At 35.8% G+C, this 14,079-nt stretch overlaps 1 protein-coding gene across 3 annotated transcripts in view; it reads right to left on the bottom strand.

The window, feature by feature from the left end:
• The window catches only part of mboat2b (membrane bound O-acyltransferase domain containing 2b), a 37,961-nt gene that overhangs the window by 11,236 nt on the left and 12,646 nt on the right, over positions 1-14,079 (bottom strand). The window contains exons 2-5 of one of the 3 annotated variants that reach the window (XM_051138499.1): positions 8,032-8,177; positions 6,389-6,466; positions 248-343; positions 107-162 (exon numbers count right to left, since the gene is read on the bottom strand). In XM_051138499.1, the coding sequence (XP_050994456.1) occupies positions 107-162; positions 248-343; positions 6,389-6,466; positions 8,032-8,177 (376 nt within the window). Of the gene's footprint in view, positions 1-106; positions 163-247; positions 344-4,352; positions 4,574-6,388; positions 6,467-8,031; positions 8,178-14,079 lie in introns of those variants that run through there. The other 2 variants (XM_051138500.1, XM_051138501.1) reach the window with 2 other exon arrangements.

Below are 14,079 nucleotides of genomic sequence, written 5' to 3'. Positions count from 1 at the left end.
ATTTGACAATCACAACAGCAGCCGCCCGAAACAGCATCCACAACAGAATCCCAATGCTTCATTCCTGCGTGTATTCTAAACTTTAACCAAACACACATACACTCACCATCATGGATCTCAAAAGCCACACTGGTTATCTTTTGTGTGATGACCATCATCGGTCTGTCGGGGAGAAACAAAGAGAGAAGTGAGTAGACAACACAGACAACGAAGCTCAGAAACCTCGCACAGAAAGGCATATTCTTACCCTGTGAAATCTGCAGAGTACATTCCGTAATCAAAGACGTAAACCCGGGTGATTTGGCAGAAGCTTAGATAACCCAGGGCGACCACCAAACAGTATCTGCAATGTGAACCAAAGAGCAGTCTTAACATCGCAAGCCATTTCTGATGCATTAATGTACTTTTGACCATTTTTCTTCAGATGATGCACATAAATTGTAGTTTTACAAGAGCTTTGATATCATGAGGGCCTGGAGGATGCCATACGGAGACTTTTTATGATCCATTAAAACCCAGAAACAAGTACAAACAGCATTTTTAAAAATAAGCTAACAAAGAGCTCAGTGATGTTTCCAGAAATGAACTCTCAGCGGTGATGAGGGCTTTTGATCTGCAGAGGCTGAACAACAGAGCCTCTGTGTGTGTGTGTGTGTGTAGATAGACATTATTTTCTACACTAATGAATGACATTATTGCTCCCTATTCTTCTGTGACGCAGAAAAAAAGGATGTGGAAATTAAAATGATTTCTCAAACACATACAGTTGAAACTGCTAGAGGCGTTTCATTATCACTGATTGAGGCAAGGTGTGTTTTGTGAACGTGTTTACTCAGTCTGTATGGTATTTTACATGGCTCTCTGGAAAACTGGATTGGCCAACTGAAGCACATATTTTGAATTAAATAAATTATATGTGAAATGACTGAAAATAAAGCAAAAAGCATCAAATTAAGGGTTAAAAAAAAAAAAAAAATCAAGATATTTTTTTTCCTTTACAGAACCAGAGTGCCCTCTGTCTTGAAAAATCTGTATATATGAGGAAGTCTAGTTTTAGAAGTGTGATTTCTAGATCTGGAGTAGTCATGTAAATTATTAAAATTATATAAAACTCATTGGCCATTTTTAATTAATATAAATTTCAATATATTTTCAAACTCTACTATATATATATATATATATATATGAAAATTAAAAATGAAAATTATGTCATTAATTATTTACCCTCACGTCGTTCCAAATCCATAAGAACTTCATTTTCAGTACACAAATTAAGGTATTTTTGATGAAATCCGAGAGCTTTCTGACCCTGCATAGACAGCAACGTAACTGACACGTTCAAGGCCAAGAAAGGTAGCAAGGACATCAATAAAACATAGCTGCAAGCAGCAATTACCAGGTTCAAGCACTTAAGGCATTTAAGCATATAAGGAAAAAGACATTACATCTTATTTAGCAAGGCTGTACCCAACTAAATCAATGACTTAAAATTTTTTGGCAAATCCAGGTCATTTACCATTGAAATGTAGCATTTTTGAGTCCATTTGAACTGTTATAGCACCAGCTGTGGTCTGATCCCCTTAAAATTTTGCATGCTTGTTTAGAATCACCTGTCGCATGTGCTCAGCAGGTTTTGTGAAGTTTTGAGTTTTCCTTTAGGCTTTGTAGGATTTTGGGTAAATTTAGAGAAGCCCTTTTTCTAAATGACCCCTTTATAGATTCCCAAAGGGTAAATTTGAACATTTTTAACATTTTTACTGGCCTAGAGAGTCCAAAGAATTGAGCGAAAAACCTAGGTCTAGTTCACCAAAGTAGGTTTTTTACATCTTCTCAATCATATCAATCATAGTTCTATCATATGATACAAATATCGTTCATACTTGCAAAAAAACATGCAACTTACAATCGTTTGCACCCTTGAAAAATGCAGTATCAACCACAGATTGATATTGACTGATTTCTTTCAAATTTCTACAGACCTTTAGGGTTGTGCGTCGAACAGGCCCACTGAGTTTCGTTCCAATCTTGTCTAACGGGTGCTCAAACTTTGTCGGCCAATGCCGGCCATGTTTTTCAAAATATGCAAATGTCCTTCTAGACACTTTGGACCAAGACCATGCACACTGATTTTCATGTTGAAATGACAAATGGTTGCACAGTTATAGCCATTTTTATGTTTTTTCCCCTCTTATAGCACCACCAAGTAGCCAAGCTCCACGATTTTTGTTTTGTAACCTCAGATTGAGCTCTTACATATGTGTTCTGAGTTTGCCGAAGATATCTCATTCCACTTGTTATAAGCATTTTACTAAAAGTGGCCCCGCCCCTTTTCAAACACTTTGGCATCCCTTTGCGATGGTGAGTTCAACTTTTATTTGGATAATTATTGATATTCACTCTCCAGAGAACCTTTCTGCACTGGTTTGGTTCCAATCGGGTGAAAAACCTAGGACTAGTTCGCAAAAGTAGATTTAAAAAAAAAAAAAAAAGTGAAATTCCCCAAAATTTTGCCAGGCTCACGATCGAATCTGATGTGTGCGTTTTGTCCGGTGTGACTCAAGGACTCCAACAACATAAGACACTAGGAGTTATGAGTAATTTTGTATCGCCGTAGCACCCCTTTCAGGCCAATTGGGGCAAGCCTTGGTCACATTGTAGGTGGTGTGAGAACTACCATCCCTCCAAGTTTCAAGTCTCTACATACGGTTGGGTCTGCACGATCAGTTTTACATGGAGATCGCTGATCCGTGACCATTCTAACAATTACGTGGATATAGTCCTTGTAATTATAGTCCATGTGACATCAGTGGTTTAACCGTAATTTTATGAAGCTACGAGAACTGTGCACAAAAATACCTTGATTTGTGTTCCGAAGATGAACGAAGGTCTAATGAGTTTGGAACAACATTAGGACGAGTAATTAAAGACAGAATTTTAATTTTTGGGTAAAATATCCCTTCAATTCTTTTCCAACAAATAACAAACAACTGGAGCTTGTGGACAGTGAGGGTGGCCTTGATACCTCTTCTCATATTATAAAGTAAGTTGAACTGGAAATAATATTTAATGGCCATTTAATTATGCACTATATGTATGCTACTCATGTAAGTAAGTGGAATAAAGTGTAAGTGTGTGGAATAAGTGTAAGTTGAATAAATGGACAGTCTATCATTATCACAACATAAACCTTCACAAAACTACTCTGTGTTACCTGATCATGATTTTGCCAAGTTGCTGGTTTCATTGGATGGATGTGGTAGTAAGTTAAGTTATCTACAAGTTATCTACAAGCTTAAAGGTCCACTGAAGTGCTCTGTGTGTTGACATAATTTAAAATGAAACAGTAAGACAGGGCGAGACATATAAAGCAGTCCCAACGCCTATTTTTTTTATTTATTTACATAATTTATATACAGCATATATAACTTCGGATTCTAGAGAGCATTTGATTGGACAGAATGTTTAATGAGAAGCTGAGGTGCAGGGTGATGTCATCATTGATCCATACTGGTGGAAGTTAAAGGCTGTTAAGTTTTGAATGCGTATATCCGGTAAATGCATATTTTTTCATTGTTTTGAAACACACTAGTTTATAGATAATCTTAAGGCTAACATATTCATATTAAAAGCCAAAAAACTATTTTGATTTCATGAGGACTTTAACTGTATACTGTGCTTTAACTTCTGAGTCATGTCTAAGTCTAAGAGGGTGGAAAACGCAGTGTGAACCAGATGCTAACACAGTGCATGAAAACAAGAACGTTGATTTCTCACAATAAGTGGTTTTCTGTTGTGCATGCAAATGTACTGACAGAGAGTTTAGTATAAGATCAGCCACAAACAACTTCTGTTTTGTTTACTGCACTTGATAACAGAAGGTCATTAGTCCAGGAATTGCGTGATTTTAAATGTAAACAGCAAATGAAGCTAGCAGAGACTAGCATAACAGAAGCATAACACTCGAGCTGTAGTGATGACACATTCAGCTCAGGTCCCCAGACACTGCAGGTGTGAGTACAAAGATAGACGAGGAGTGTGTGTCGTGTCGTGCACTTTCCATTCAACAATGCGACTGTTTTTTGCAGGTCTGCAAAACAGTTTGCCCCTCTAAAGAATGCCAAAAATAGAATGTTCTCAACCACTGTATGTTTCCTAAAATGACACATCCAATCACATCAATTGTTTTGCAGCACAACCCACCAATAAAAGACAGAAAAAGGTGGAGGAAGAATTGTCTACCTCAACAACTGCCCCTGAATCATCCTAAGACAGTAATATCACCTCATTTGAAACAAAATGTCCCTAAAGGGCCGTTTGGCAGAAGTCTGACATTGAGGCTGTTTTATATTTACCACCTAGTAAAAAGTTCCTGGCAGCTGGCAGGAGACGGCAGAGGGGAAATAATGGACGATTTTATTACGCCCGTGAGGAGGACAGTGACTGATGGTCAGCGGGTGAAGAGAATGATCTCCTTCTCATTATAATTATCTCTGGGTCAGTTTTCAACTCTTTCATCAGCAGAGTCGGGCTCCAAGAGAGGGGACGACTTCTATCAGCGTGGACCTCAGTTCACCTTACGAATAAAAAAGGGGGCCATGAAAAAGCGGCTCATGTTTTTTTCCATGGGTTCTACTGAATTTAAAGTAAAGCATTTTTAAAGGTTTACTTCACCCAAAAATGAAAATTCTGTCATTAAATATAGCTGCAAGCAGCGATTACTGGGGTTCAAACGCTTTTGAGCATTTAAGCACATATGACACATTTGGCAAATCAAGGTAAATATGTTTTTTTTAACGTTTATGACTGTTATAGCGCCAGCTGTGCTCCGATCTCCTTAACACTTCGCATGCTTGTTTAGAATCACCTTTCACATGTGCTCTCTAGATTTCGAGTTTTGACTTTTCATTTTGGCTTCATAGGCTTTTGGGTACATTTTGATAGGCCCCTTTTCTAAACAGTCAATTTCAACATTTTTTTTGAAAATTATTGACCTAGAGAGTCCAGACAATTGTACTGCAGTGTTTTTTTTTCAGATTGAGTGAAAAACCTAGGACTAGTTTGCAAAAGTAGGTTTTTCAGCAGTGGTTCTAGAGGCAAAGTCGTTCAGAACAAGGAGGTCTATCATATGCTGCGACTATTGTGCATATGTGTGAAAAAACGTGCAATATACAATTGTTTACAACATTGAAAAATGCGATATCGCAAATGAGACACGCAAATGTCCTTATAGACACTTGTGACACTCTGGACCAAGACGTACCAATTTTCCCATTGATAGGACAAACAGTTGCGCAGTTATGGCTGCTTTTATGTTTTTTTCCCTATTATAGTGCCACCAAGTGGCCAAGCTCTGTGACTTTTTCATGTGACCTCAGATTCAACTCTGAGTTTTGGCAAAGATATCTCATTCCGATTAAAAGTTATAGCCCTTTCTAATTTAGGACTAGTTTGCAAAAGCAGGTTTTCAAAAAATGCAAAATACCCGAAAACTTCGCCAGGGTAACAGACAAATCCGAGGCGTGCGTTTTGTCCAGCGTGAGCCAAGGATTCCAGCAACATTATAAGCAATTTCGGATTTTTGATCACTATAGAGCCCCCGTCAGGCCAACTGGGGTGAGCCTCGTGACGTTGTAGGCGGTGTGAGTACTACCATCACTCCAAGTTTCACGTCTCTACGACTTACAGTTTGGACTGATCCATGGTCATTCTAACAATTACAATAGGGTTTCAGCTCTATGCATTTGAACCCCTAATTACTTACCCTCATGTTGTTCAAAAACAATAAAACCTTTGTTCATCTTCAGAACACAAATGAAGACATTTTTGATGAAATCTGAGAGCTTTCTAACCCTGCATACACATCAACGCAACTGACATTTTCAAGTTAATCGTTTAAATAGACCATGTAACATCAGTGGTTCAACCGTAATTAATGAATCTACAAGAATATTTTTCTTTGTGCACAAAAAGTATTCTCATAGCTTCACAACGTTACGGTTTAACCACATGGTAGTTTGGTAGCTGTCTATGCAGGATCAAAAAGCTCTTAGATTTCATCAAAAATATCTTAATTTGTGTTCCAAAGATGAACGAAGGATTTACGGATTTGGAACAACATGAGGGTGAGTAATTAATGACAGAATTTTCATTTTTGGGTGAACTATCCCTTTAATGTAATGGTGTTCACAACCATTACTTTATTTTTAACAGTATTATTAGCTTTGAGGCCATTTTTATGCAGTCAACATAAGCATTTGTCTAGCCATTTCATGGGCTCTTTAGTAGTAAATGGAGTCACTTTTGAATTAATGTGGCCTTTAATGCTTTTAAAGTCTTTTTAGTACTTTCAATGTTGTTAAAGCTGAAATGTGAAATGTTATGGACTCACTTGTGCATGTGTTCGACTCCGGTCAGAATCATTATGCCATAAGTAATGCCACTCTGAAGCAGGAAATGAAGAGCATACCTGAAGAACAGAGAGAAAAATGTTGTTACTATTAAAGGGGACGATGTATGTCCATTTTCCACAAGTTGGTATGATTCTTTAGAGTCTTCATCAAATGTGTGTAACACACTTTAGTTAAAACTCCTTTTCGCTGCATGTCTCTTTAAATGCTAATGAGCTACTGCTCACTCCACCCCCTCTTCTGTTTTTTTAAGTATTTGGTGGCAGATTACCATCAAAAACAAAACTAATCCACTGCGTCCTCAGTGGCTCTGATGTCAGTAGAAAATAAAGATTTTTACATTCACTTTTATGCAATATTATGCAAATAAGGGACAATCTGTCAGTGGTGGTAGGTGGGGCCTGAGCAATATGACATCATATTGCTCAGAAAATCAATACGCTTGATAACTGAAACTGTTAAAACTGCTTTTTTTGGATATTAAAAAAGAACTGAATGGATTTTTTTCATTGCAAGGTGGTTGTGTACAAACACTGCCAAGACACATTTATATGTAAAATTGAATTCTGCATCTAAGGTCCCCTTCTTCAGTACCACTATACAAGAAACTTTCAAATGATGAGACACAAAGAAAGACAATTTAATAAGCGTTTGAAAAGACACCACTAATTAGCAGCCAGAAGTTTATCTATCCTTTATTATCATGAGTGTGGCCTATTGATCTGATTGTCTTATTAAATGAGACGTTAATGAGTTTCAGATTTTAGTCACCACCGACACATCAATACAAGCTTGTGTGTGCTGACAGTGAATCTCAAAACACAGACACTAATGTATCTAAAATTATGTCAGTATTGACTTTTTCTAATGTTACTCTATTAATAAAATTAAAACACCAGCTGTTTCCCGCAAAGGTTTTCGCTAAGTATACTGGAATTAAATTTACATTAAATTATATGATTGGACACAAAATTAATACAAGGATCTGAAGTATTTTCTGAATATGCAATATCGTGAAAAAAAAAGAACACAGTGTATAACCTTTTAAAAAGATCATGCTCCAAAAAAAAAAAAAATGTAACATGCTTAATCCGAATTTTAAATTATAAATGTATATTACTATATTACTCACAATCCAAAAATGGGACCCACCAATCAACAAAATGTAACCATTAAAATTTGAATTTCTGTTTTCCATTTTTCAATCCTTTTTTTGGTTTGAATCAAACATTGTAATGTTGTTATAAGATTATAGATGACTTTCCCAACCAAGGCTAAAAAAAAATGTCCAGTCACTGTTGCACTCAACTGAGGGAGTCATACAGGTGTATTTACCACTGAAAAATACAACATAATTTGATACCTCTTACACTGTGTACTACAGACGTCAGCTTCAGCTTTCTTTATTGTCCTATGAGCCGTTTGTTTATTCTGTATCAAATGTCTGTCGTTTCACAGACCGCTACATTTTGTATTGATTGTCGTCTGTTGTATCTTTCTGGAATGTCACACCAGCACAAATCCTGCAGTCCAGCAGCAGGGAGTACAAGCAAAAACTGGTTTCAGATTCCATGTGGACACAAAGAGAGAGATGCGTCAGTTTGGACTGCAGACAAATACTCACCAGCCAAAGCAGAAGAGGGCAAAGTAGATGCCCAGCAGTGTGGCCACCACATGCCGCACAAAAGGACTGGTCTTGCTGGGGTGCAGATAGAGCCTGAACCACACAGCCGTGAGCAGGGCACAGAGCTGACATACTACAAAGTTCACCTAAAAACAACAAAAAAAGACAAACAATAATCATCAATTGAACTTTAAGCCATCTGAGTCAAACGGCTGATACTTTGATCAGATGTATAACTTCTCTGTCGGCACCCATTAACTGCAGTGTCCATTAGTGAGTAAGTGCCATAATGCTACATTTCTCCAAATCTATTCTAGTGAAGAAACAAACTCAATAAAATGTCAAAAATGTTGTGGCTCTTCCAAGTTTTTTAATGGCAGTGAATGGCTGGTGAGATTTTAAAGTCCAATAAAGTGTGTCCACCCATTGTAAAAAGTACTCCACATGGCTCTGGTTGCTTAATGAAGGCCTTCAGAAGCAAATCAATGCGTTTGTGTAAGAAAAATATCCGTAAACCGTAATTCCGTAAACCATAACAAGGCTTTGTAAAGAAAAACCTTGGAGGATTTTGATATAAGCCAAGAGGAGACTGGTTTTCCTTTGCTGTAAACAAAAATTGGTTCTCATGAGACTAGCATATTCTCACTGGAGCTTACACCACGCCTATGTCATCTGCTGGAATGCATGTCTTTCAAGTTTAAAGGCCAATTTTTGCTACAACGTGAAAGATGTAAAAACCAGACGGTTAAATATGGCGTTAAACTATTCCTTATGGTCAGAACATGATGAAAGCTTTATGTTTTTTTTTAATTCTTTACATTTTTTCCAGTCATTTTTCCTTAACAAAATAAATATTTTAATAGAAAAAAAATTATTTCTTAGTTCTGCATGTTTTAATAATCAAATCATGAAACAGGTTTGTGTTACCTGATAATGTTAATAATAATATAACATTTTTGGTCTCTTTTAGAAATACACAGCTTGAGTTAAGATGCAGATGTAATTTGTTCATTAGATCAAAATCAGCAATATCTGTAAAAATTGTAGCAACCTCATTTTTATATGGTGAAATTTAATTATTCTGACTGTTTGATTTATTTATTTTTTTTTTTTTTTTTTAAATTAACCATTGCTCTTCCATAGTAGCATACATTTAGATCATGATAATAACAGTTAAAACCACAAATATAGCACCTCAATACTATGGTAAATATGTAATATGGTTTCTATGTATTTGTATGAAAAACAGTAGTCTAAATACATTTAGTTTAAATGCATAAATGCTATAGCTTAATCACAAAAAAATACTGTAATTATATTCCATTACTCCTCCTTCAATACATTTAATATATGACTACATTAAAAACATAATAAAATTTGACACAAATATACCCACATTTCTGACACAATACCACTGTGTAGTTAGTGCTGCTACAGTAAATCTATGGTAAATGATGGCGATATTATGATGGTTTAATATAAGTCAGATTGTATTTGTCTGAAAGAACAAAGTCATATACATCTAGGATGGCTTGAGGGTGTGTAAATCATGGGGTAATTTTCATTTTGGTGTGAACTATCCTTTTAAATTATCCACAACACAACAGAATGATAGGCATTAAGACATTGTCATTTGGTTTACATTTGGTAGCCCTGCCCACACTGAAATCCCACTGATCCAAATACAGCTCCACATAGGTGTACATTTAACATGAAATATATTCTGCATATATATTGTGTGTATAGAAACGCTACAGTATTTGATGCTGGAAACATGTCACTTGCCCCAGGTGCGAAGACTATTGTATAAAAACAATGGAATTTAGAAGTAATAAAAAAGCAGTCAAACAAACAACGACTAACAGGGTCAGAGAACAATGATTTAACACTGTTCCAGGAGAACGTCAGAAGGTTGGCAGGACTCAGTGAGGTTCCTGCAGTATTTCAGGACCCTGCAAGCCTTGTGACCTACTTAAAAGACAATGCCTTGAGCTTCACACTGACATGCTTCACATGAAAGCCAAAGACATCCACAGCATGAGACCGGGAGCTGTTTCTCGACTGGACACAGCTGTGAAATTTCTGCTGCAAGTCATCTGAAGACACATATACATCTTCATCCAAATTCAAAAAGTCAAACATCTGTAAAGAGCTTTATTCCTACGCTTTATACATATAACAATCATCACAAGTCTGCAGAATAGCTATTGTTTTAGCATGCGTGGGACGAGAAACATTTGCCAAGTTTCATATATTAAAACAGACAAGGGTGGTCATCAAAACTCTAAACTGAATCTGCTAACAACTGAACAGGGCCTACCAGAAAGGCCTTGATGTTACAATTCAGGTTGGTAACCGGTGCTGTCAAACGATTAATCGCAATGAATCGCATCCAAAATAAATGTTTTTATTTACATTATATATGTGTGTGTACTGTGTATATTTATTTTGTATATATAATACACACACGCATGGATGTATTTAAGAAAAATGTGTTATGTTTATATATTACATTTATTTATTTATATATAATAGTAATTATATGAATAAAAATTATGAACGTAAATACATGAAAATATTTTAAAAAAATTATTTATTTTTTAATATTATATGTGTGAGTATTACTACTGTCAAACGATTAATCGCAATTAATCGCATCGAAAATAAAACTGTTTTCTGCGTGTATTTATTATGTATATATAGATACACACACATACAGTATATATTTTGAAAATATTTCCATGTATATACTTATATTCATATAATTTATATTATATATAAATATATTTAATATATGAATATAACATCTTTTTCTTAAATATATAAATGCATTTGTGTGCATTTACATGTACATAATAAATATACACACTAAACACACATATTAAGTAAACAAAAACTTTTATTTTGGATGCAATAAATCACGATTAATTGTTTGACAGCATTATTGATAACATAAGATAAGAAGTACTTTCACGGTAACTGAAAAATGGCCTTTAAAATTTATATTTAAAACATTTATTATACAACAAATATCTAAACATAAAACCCCAAACTAAATTCAATTATTTTAAATACTACAAGTTAATTTTTGCTGTATGATGCTAAGACTGAAGGATGCTAATATAAAACTGAGTTACAAGTGATTATAAAGGCTCACATAATGTCTCAGACACAACATGAATAATCCGTGACAGATGAAGGATTATCAGCCAGTTTCGACAGAGGCTTGTTTGCCAGATTCTGTCACTTTCTTTGCAGACTTCCTGTTGCTCTCTAACTCGAATTCATCTGTTCATCTGTCACTCTTGTGACATGAAGCACACACACAACATGCTAAATAAACTAGTTAGCTAAATGGTTAAAAAATTGCCATGAATGTGCCGTCAAAACAAAAAAGGCCTTGTAAGATCTTCACAAAAATAAGTAAATTAAAAATATTATTGTTACCATTAGATTAACAGTCTTGAGCTGCAGACACAGTGCCAAATATTTCACCACAAAGCCACAAGGCACACAAAAGCATTTTAGCTGCATTGTGATAAGACAAATCAGATCATAGATAATAATTGTTTCTAAAACAATTAGTCTCCGAAAGAAAGCTCAGCTTTATTTAACCTTACAGTGGTAGATTGCAAGAGGCTCCCATGAGTTACACTCCACTAGCATAGCTTTTTGATTCGACTGCACATAAACAGAGGGCATATACTGCTAGATTCAGACTTTCAGATAAAAGGTGCCATGAAAGATGACACCAACTCAATATATCAATACAGATTATAAAACATGCTCTCATAAGATCTCGATGTTAAGGGCAGTCAAGGAGAGAGAAGAGGGGCTTGAGCAAACATTTTTATAGAAGAACATTAAAAAGGCTCATTCACAAGCTCAGCCTTAACAGCTAGCTGTAAATGAAAGAGGCTGAAAAGAAAAAAAAAAACTTGGAAAAACAGGCCAAGCTACTGAACCCGACAGCACCCATCTGAAGCAGATGCTTCTACATTTTGGACTTTTTAACACCTGATTTAGCATTACAAAACCTACTAAACAACCCATTTCTGTGTAATTACTGCTTTATCATTTTGCGAAAAGGTCTTGATAAAAGAACTTGTAGTGAAACTATTAAACTGGGGTGATTTAATTCAATCATAAAAGCTAAGGAGTAATTTTCTGTGCTAGAACATAAGGGAATTTATGGAAACTCCTTTGTGATTTCTCTTAAGAAGAAGAAATGGACTCTTGTTTCTTATATTTTACAAATTATTAAATGGCCATTTTAAGCAACGTATTAAAAGTAAAAATAGGGTAAATGTGACAAAAATGAATTGAGATGCACGGATGAAAACCTTCATGCTCTATTTTAAAAAAATCTGGTTTTGACTTTTTTATATGTAATATTTACAGTTGAGGTCAAAAGTTTACATATACCTTGCAGAATCTTCAAAATGTTAATTATTTTACCAAAATAAGAGGGATGCATGTTATTTTTTATTTAGTACAGACATGAATAAGATATTTCACATAAAAGACGTTTACATATAGTCCACGAAAGAGAAAAATAATAGTTGAATTTATAAAAGCGACTCTGTTCAAAAGTTTACATATACCTTGCAGAATCTTCAAAATGTTAATTATTTTACCAAAATAAGAGGGATGCATATTATTTTTTATTTAGTACAGACATGAATAAGACATTTCACATAAAAGACGTTTACATATAGTCCACAAAAGAGAAAAATAATAGTTGAATTTATAAAAGCGACTCTGTTCAAAAGTTTACATACACTTGATTCTTAATACTGTGTTGTTACCTGAATGATCCACAGCTGTGTTTTTTTGTTTAGTGATAGTTATTCATGAGTCCCTTGACAACTGAGGGACTTATTTGCAACTATTACAGAAGGTTCAAACGCTCACTGATGCTTCAGAAGGAAAAATTATCCGAAGGAAAGAATTTTTAGAAGGAAAAATTATTAAGAGCCAGGGGTGAAAACTTTTGAACAGAATGAAGATGTGTACATTTTTCTTATTTGCCTAAATATCATATTTTTTCACTTAGCCGCATTCCCTTCACAAACAAACCTAATCCACTGCATCTTCAGCGGCACAGATGTTGGGAGTAAATGACGACCACTATGTTCATTATTACATCCAGCAACACAACACCTCAATCGCTCAATCGGAGATATTCTTGTCTAACTTGCATCCCTGCTCTGGCATCAAAACAATGGAGGTCGGACTGTTACAGCTGATCTCTGAGGTAAGACACTCATGTCAATCAACTCGTGGGAGCGGCCTCTGTCGGTGTGATGCCACATCTGAGGCATCTGAGAATTGCTCGATTTGAAAAAGGGGATATTATTTTTACAGATTAACTAAAAACCACTGCATAGATTTTTATCATTACAGGGTAGATGTGTACATACACTGCCAACACATATTAATGTTCAAACAACATGAAAAAGTGCATCCGATGACCCCTTTAAAGCATATATACCCAATATCTAACTGACATGAGGAACTCTTAATAAAAAACAGCCTTGAACCTGCTAACCTTCATCAATAACTCAGCACGTCTGTACTGCTCCGTCTTGACGTCTTACTGTTCCTATGAGTCGAGCTAGTCAGAAAAGTTGGATCTCTCTTTCTTTCTGTCTCTCTCACTATCTTTCATTAATTAATGATCCTTGATGTGTCTCATTACATTCCTAGTCTCCTTTATGTCCAGGTTACCTGGTGCCTGATCTTCTGTGTCAGTGCAGAGGAACCTGAGCAGAGGTCCTCATCACCTCAGAGCATAGGCTAAACCTGGCTGCACCCCGCTGGAGATAAAACTACATCTGAGAATTTGCCAAACCCACAGATTCTGATAAGCAACAGATAAATCTGATTTCTTTCTGTACGTGTGACTCAGAGGCAGACAACCGTGCTTGGGCTTGGCTAGAAATATCCTGGAGATTCATCAAGGTCAGCTGACGCAGGGAAAGTGAAAGGCCTTTACACTTCATCAGGTGGTGAATGTCACTGCTGCGATGCTAAATGTGCCAATTG

The sequence above is a fragment of the Labeo rohita genome, chromosome 20, assembly GCF_022985175.1.
Source record: "Labeo rohita strain BAU-BD-2019 chromosome 20, IGBB_LRoh.1.0, whole genome shotgun sequence".
Classification (NCBI taxonomy): Eukaryota; Metazoa; Chordata; class Actinopteri; order Cypriniformes; family Cyprinidae; genus Labeo; species Labeo rohita.
This window is presented reverse-complemented; position numbering and strand designations above follow the sequence as displayed.